A 7,439-nucleotide genomic window follows, 5' to 3' on the forward strand; every position below is an offset into this window, starting at 1 on the left:
CCCCTGGTCTAAACAGTCCAGAATCTCCCATTGGTGCTTTATTACGTTAAGATGCTGCAGAGGCTAAACAATGCACGGACGACATTAAAACAATCTGAACATTGCCAGGGACTCCTCACACCCTCTCCATCAACTGTTTGAACTGCTGCCATCAGGAGCATTAAAGGAAGAACCTCCAGACTGATCAACAGCTTCACACCACCAGCTGTCAGAACGCTGAACTGCTGATCCAGACATGCAAACACTTCTTTATTTAAACTGCTTTAAGTTACTGGATCCTGAAGGAACGTTCTCTCATCTTGCCTGTACTACTGTGTATGTACAGCAAAATGACAATAAACTTGATTTGATTTGAAAACCTCCTGCTGAACATGGTGCAGGTTCTGGTTGCAGCTTCAGCTCTTTGTCGTGTTCCTCGGACAGCTAATGAGCAGTTTATTTCATGCAGCAGGGCACAGTATCCTGGAGGGGATGTGCTTTGTCAATTTTAGTCAAAAAGATGTTTTCCACTGTAGGAACTTGTGGGCCATTTAAAATTATTTCACCCCAGTAAAACCTCTTTTAGGCCGTTTTCAGGGGGGAAAACAAGCGCCCACACTTGGATCGACCTGAAAAATTGCTGTTTCTTTCTAGTTTCAGGCTGTATTTTGTTCCTGTCACATTTTTACTCGCTGTGTGTTCATTTTTCACCACAATTTAAAATCCAGCACCTCTATGGGAACAGAACAAATGTGACTAGAAGCAGAGAGAACTCAAAAATGTATTTTTTGCAGTATGACAAAGTTATAATGCCATTACTCATTTAAAAAAAAAAAAAAAGTATCTCAAAAATTGAGCAAAAAAAAAGTTGAATCAACACGTACAACATTTATCCATTGGTGTTACTGATAGTAGAAAAAATGGTGACTCAACATACTTTAGATATTTTACATTTTTATAACGTCTACAAATGGACATTTTTCACATAACTCAGCACATCGACTCTAAATAGATATTGCTTCCTGCTGAAAGTCTCGTCCAACAACTTGCTGACAACTTGTTCCTCTGTACACTTTTTTTTTTTTTTTTAAAGATGCTGCATTTTATTGATCAAATATGTTTTTATTTTCCTCTCGATCTCTAATTTGTTTCCATACTTGTCTCCTCTCAGTTCAGCCAAATAGTCCCTGAATTTTTCGTCGTGCAAGTGTAGCTCACAGCTGAGTTACTCAGATGAGTGCAGGTTTTTTAGTTTTTACTAGATCTGGTGCAAGAAATTTCTTTTTTAACCTGTAAAATAAAGTGTTTTTTAATGAATATCAAGATTTCAAGGCTACATTTGGTGCATTTTCCCAACACATCGGACATGATATGTTTAGAAGTTTAAAAAAATCCAGCAATTCTTTTCACCATTTCTGGCTAATAAATGGTTGAACTTTTTTAACCATAACATGCCTTTTAAACGTGCCAGTGAGTTTTTGAGGTTCAGAGGGTTAAAAGAAGGTAAAAACTTTCTCATGCTTACTTGATTTAATGTACAGTGCTTAACACATTTATTAGACCACCTGTCTAATTTGTTAAGCACTGTATGTACGTATGTATATATGACGAGTTCATTTGCAAAACCAGATAACTCCATCTTCACAATCCTTTCAGAAAACCCACTTTTCCATCGTCTACCTGAGACAATATCAATCAAACTTACCTCTATTTTTTGTCATTTCTACTGAGTCAGTTCCACTCAACTTCAGTTTGATTGATATTATCTCAAGCAAACAACAAAAAAATAAGTTTTCTGAAAATCTACAAAAACGGAGTTATCTGTTTTTGCAAATGAACTCTTCATACAGACCATCAAGCGTCATGAAGTGCTTTAATTCGCACTCAGCTCTCTACGTTTTACCATTTTGAACAGGAATGAGGAATTCCAAAGTGAATTCATCTTTTTATACCAAAATCTAAGCCAGAAATTAATCAAACATGACATTCAACCACTAAAACTACATTTTTCTGTTCAGGAAGGCAAGTAAATAATTATAATTTGACGTCTTAATCAAGAAATAACAATGTGCTTTACTGTTTTTTCAGGGTTTCTTTGTAAAACAGTAAATCTGAAAATTCAGGCATAACAATAATAGTTATATTTTAGCATTAAAAATGTCACTTTGGTTAAAGACCTTCTTCATACTGGTGTATTAACCATTACAGAAATGATTTTGGTAATTACCAATGCTGTTAATGTCGGGCATAAACCTTACATCGTGTGCTGATCTATAAATTTGTTAAGCCTTGTACATTTTGAACAAACTTAATGAATGCAGCCTTATCGGCATTTAAAACGGCTAAATCTCATGGCAAACGTTACCATAGTTGGAGGATTTGCTCAAATGTCTTTCTGACTATTTAGGGAACACAGAGTCCAGAACAAAGTGAGTAAATGAAGCTTTTTTTGGTTCATACGGTACACTTTATTTACCCTTCTCTTTCAGGATAATGTGCAAAATAGGTTTTGTTTGTAGACATTTATGAGGAGATACAAAAACATACCTTGAATCAGCTGTCATACAAGCTGCTGCAGGTTTGTTGTTGTTGTTGTTGACCGAATGCAGCATGTGATGGTATCTGCATGTGTTTGAAACCAAGAGCTCTGTGGACATGCTGACGTCCCCTCAGGACAATAAATGGCATTCTGTATCTGGGAAGATAGGCCTGGCTGGTGTGATATGTTCATTTAGATTTAATTAGTCAGTTGTGTTTAATTAATTCAATTGTTATACTCATTAACTGTGTTTAATTAGTTCAATTAAATTCCGCATTCATTTTCCGAGGGAGGCAGCCAGGCAACGAGCAGCCATGTGAAATTGTCATTATTAGAGCAGCCATTATCATCGGCGGGTGTCCTGCCAGGGCGCTCGGAAAACATTTATTAACGCACAGCCAAGACATCCATAAGTAGTCTGCACAAAACTGACCCTCTGTGCGAGATGACTTATTAGAATATTTATTCGGCGTTTAATCCCCGCGCATGAGACACAGATGAAAACAAAGATTTCATTCGAATTGAAATGGATTGTAAGCCGTCCAATCAGAAAACTAACAGTGTCTTATGAAGGCATTAACATTCACGCGGTGTGTTCCTCGCAGGAACATGGAGTTCTCAGACCCATCCAGTCAGCTCCTCTCGCTCTGACAGCAAATGGTCGCCAGCGTTTAATCTAGTTCCTCTTCAAATGTCAGGAAGACAAAGGGCTTCATCTGTCACGGCTATCGATCAGGCATTATTCTCCGCCGCCGCCCCGATAGATAGCGCGTCCCAAGGCCCCGGCGCGGCCCACCAATCCCGCACCAGTCAGCTGGCATTAACCGGCAGCCCGCGGAGGATGCTTTCACTTAGTGCTCAGCCTATGAGTTTTACGCACATCATTACGGTGACATGACAAACGAGGGCGGGACGGCGGGTTGTGGTGCCCCGAGGGGATCCCGTCGCAAATGCCAGTCGACGGGGGCCAATGATGCGATATGATGGCCGATAGCCTCGTATGATGATGATGGTGATGAGGCTGGATGTCTGGGCGGCTGGCAGGAAAAAGGTAAAAAAAAAAGGCGGGAGGGGAGGGAGGAACGGCTGTGGGAGGAAGTATTTATATGGAAGATCCATATTTGTCTAATCTCCTCGCGGCCAGGCCTGCCAGACAGCGCCCACGGTATTTAGAGAGCAGAGCCAAGGCCTATCTTTGCCCCTCATTGACTCTTTACAGTCTGGCAGGCTTCCAGAAGACAACCGACTCGGGAAAGAGGCAAAGAAAGAAAGAAACGTGGGGGATGAATGTCACCTGGAGTTGGGGTTGAAAGGCGTAGGGAGTGGATGTTGGAGCGCGGGTAGGTTTCACATCCTCTCGTTGGGAGAAAGCACCAGCTCTGGCCACCGCTCACTGACATGATGTGTGCGGCAGCCAAGTCAATGATGGATGGCATGTTATTGCTCCCACAGGTCTCGCTGGGCACAGTTCCAGTATGATTGCCAGCCCTCGGAGCAGAGCGCCAGCGGCTGCAAGCAGGAGAACTACGGAGCATGTCTACTTGCATACACCGGCCTGATAGGTAAGAACTAAATCTTTTGCGCTGCAGCTCTGGCTTCGCCCACCTTCTTCCTCCCCAGTGATGGATCGGGAACGGAGAAGGTTTTCAGAGGGAGGAAGGCGGAGAGCAGAGAACGGGACTCAAAAGAATGAATGAAGGATTGCGATGAGAAGCGAGCCTCTTTCTGTGATCGATGGAGAGCTGATTAATGTGGCTGCAGCGTGCCCGGCCCAATCGTTGGCATTATAAGCGGCGCAATTACAACTATTGACTGATGTTTTGAGAGAATTATCCCCGATGTGACGGCGGGCAGAGGAACACGGCTTATTGCGCTTTAGATAAAAAACTTAACAAAAGATCGGATAATGCGCACAAGGCCGTTAAACACCTCTCAGTTCAAACATGTCATTACGGGACGACAATAGCACTCCGAACCTCTGCAGAAAGAGGGGTTTGTGTGGAAGTGAAGGAGGCAGATAAAGGAAGAGTGAGAGCTGTGCAGAAGTGATTGGCCATTGTGGACAACTGAAGCAGAAGTGAGACTCCGAGGTGTTGTTGTTTGGAAGTCTTGAACCCAGAAAAAATCGATGGAGGTAAATCTGAACTTTTTTTTTTTTGCCACACAGCCTCAAAAGTGCAGCAATTTTACTCCTCACCCCTTAAAAATACAAGCTGCAAGGCTGTATTAACCTTCCTGGAGAATGGCTTTCCAATCATTTCCTGCTGAAACGCTCCAAAAGGTAGAAAAAGAATAAAAAAAAAGAATACACCATTTGGGATGATGCCTGGACTTATGCCTGCATTTATCAGAGCCCGCCAAGCTCCCTGCAGCGCTGGATATGCATGTTTGGGAAATTTATAAAACTAAAAGAAAAGGGACTTGCTGCTTGGACCTGATCTGGTGCAGCATCAACACATAAGACTCAGGAAGAGATCAAGAGGAAGATGTTACACAAACTAGCAGCTCGGGGTTTTTTTTAACGTAAATGAGAAGTTTATTTTAGTCCATATTTACTGGTTTCCACACTAAACCCCTTTAGAAAAGAAGGAACACATGCAGAGTTAAGCCCCAAAAGGACTCATATTCATGCCAAATTGTGATTTACGGTGATTTTTTTATTGACTGGGAGGTTTCTTCTGGCTGGAAGTGACACAAACAAGTGAGAATAGATGGCCAGACTTTATGTTAAAGATGTTAATGAACTATTTTTAGTGAAAATGCCATGTCCAAAACTATTCATCTTTTGCAACCACATGAATCAAACCGTTCTAGTAATTGCGAGCAACCCTTTGTCTTTACTGGGATTTTGTTCCACTCCTCTACAGATTCTTGATGGGTTGCTGGTTTTTGTTGACCACATTTTTTCGACCCCTTTCGGTGTGTGTTTTTGTTTTTTTTCCCACTGTCTCGTAGGATGTTTCTCAGCACACCGCCTGATGCTTTCCTCCAGAATCCTAATGTTGTCTTCTTTTCCCACGATGCCGCTTGGCTGAAAAACACTCCTGAAGCATCACATTCCCTCCACTGCGGTTGACCGTGAGGATGGTGTTCTTGGGGTTGAATGCTGCTCCTTTATGTGGACGAATGAAAGCCACGTCTCCTTGTCCAAACAGCTCCATTTTCAGCTCTTGTGACCGCAAGCTTCTTTGTCCAGGTGAACTTTTGTGCGCCTGTCAGAGAGGAATTGAGTCCTTCTTGGCCTTCGTCCATCGAATCCAGCCTTGTTTAGTGTCCTTGTTGAGATGCTGGAAGCAAAATTACTCAGATTCATGTGGATGGACTCGACAGCAATCCACATATTCTTTTCTTTTAGCCTTTAACGCTGCCGTTCTTGCCAATGCAGGATTGACTTGTTGCGGTGCCCTTTGAGATTTTTCCACATGGAACACCTTGTACTTTTCTGATGACGCTTTGCACCGTGTGGCCTCACACTTGAAAACACTTAAAGGTGGCTTTATAGCTTTTCCCCCCATCTTGAGAGCATCCACGATGTGCAACAGCAAGCTCTTTGGTTTCAGCTATGGCGTGCAATTTACTCATAACCGACAAGAGAGCTAATGCATCAGCTGTTCTGAACTTGCAGTATGTTAGAATAGCCTTGTAGATGGTGTAGAAGCTGCATTTTCTGGACAAGAAATTGCAGCAATTTCCGGGGTATGAATAATTTTGGACACATTTTTAATAGAAATGGTGACAATTCATTTTCAAACAATGTCTTGCCATCTTTTTGAGTCATTTCCAGAGAGAAGAAAACCTACTGGTAAAAGAAAAACCCGGCGTAAATCAAAAGTTGTCATGGGGATGATTAATTTGGAGTGTAACTGTGGCACACCTTTGCTGACTCAAGCAGGTAGGCTCGTTGTTAAATGCTGACTGGTCCAGTCCCCGCTGCAGCATTAACCAAGCTGCCAGTCGTTGTCTCTGTTCACTCTGCCTTCATCTGCTCCTCCTTCTGAATTCCTCTCACTTTCCCTCTCAATGAGTACATTTATATGCACACTAATAACTCAGTCTTAACCTGATTAGGGCAATGCTGTGATGATAGAAATTGCCATGTAAACGCCTTTATTTGATTACCGTAATCAGGGTAAGGTCATAATCAGGCTAAGCATAACGAGATTAAATCAGCCAGAATTCTGCCCGTGTGACATTAAACTGCTCAGTCAGTCAGACGCTTTCTCGCCTCTCTTCAGACACATTTTTATGAGGGTGTCGGGATGAAACGGGGAAGCAGGTAGGAATAACAAGAAGACAGCGGGAAAAAAAAAAAAGCTAAATATTCAGCTCGGTTCAGCTAAATCAAAGAGATTGCTTCGTGTTTGTGTGAGCTAACTTAAGGTCAGATTCAATCACTGTGTTGTAACTAAGCCTCTGAGTGCAGGAGAAGCTGTAAACATGCAGACTCGTGTCGTTTCCTCCCCCTACAGGAAGCACAATAACTCCCAACTACCTTGACAACTCCACATCCAACGTGGGACCGTGGTGCTCCTGCGCAGCCAGCGGCAACCACAGAGAGCAATGCAACGACTTCCTCACCTTCTTCCACGACAACATCTGTCTGAGTGAGTAACGGCTGCACAGAGACGACTCTGACAATGACGCCAACAGAGTCTGGAGCTTGGATGGTTTTTTTTTGGAGGCTAAACTGAGCTAACGTGACTGTTCACATTTGCTGCTGTCAGAACTCCATCTGTAGGTTCACAAATGAACAAAAGAATGCAATTTTGCGACAGTTAAACTTCATCACAAATAGCAGTAGACCCTTTTCTTTTGACCCCCTGAACCCAAAGCAATTTCTGGACTTTTTTTATTTGCTTTTTTCCTCACCGTGGCCTCATTGTGCTGCAATAAAAAAAAAAAGTCCTGCACCTCAATGGAA

General features: G+C 42.5%; 1 protein-coding gene across 1 annotated transcript in view; it reads left to right on the forward strand.

Annotated features, from left to right (window-relative positions):
• gfra4a (GDNF family receptor alpha 4a) overlaps nt 1-7,130 on the forward strand; it is a 30,220-nt gene extending 23,090 nt beyond the window's left edge. The window contains exons 5-6 of the mRNA XM_008278963.1: nt 3,971-4,080; nt 6,988-7,130. Coding sequence (XP_008277185.1) covers nt 3,971-4,080; nt 6,988-7,130 — 253 coding nt within the window. The remainder of the gene's footprint in view (nt 1-3,970; nt 4,081-6,987) is intronic.
• Nucleotides 7,131-7,439: the final 309 nt, after the last annotated feature.

The sequence above is a fragment of the Stegastes partitus genome, unplaced genomic scaffold (assembly GCF_000690725.1).
Source record: "Stegastes partitus isolate 25-593 unplaced genomic scaffold, Stegastes_partitus-1.0.2 Scaffold139, whole genome shotgun sequence".
Taxonomy (NCBI): Eukaryota; Metazoa; Chordata; class Actinopteri; family Pomacentridae; genus Stegastes; species Stegastes partitus.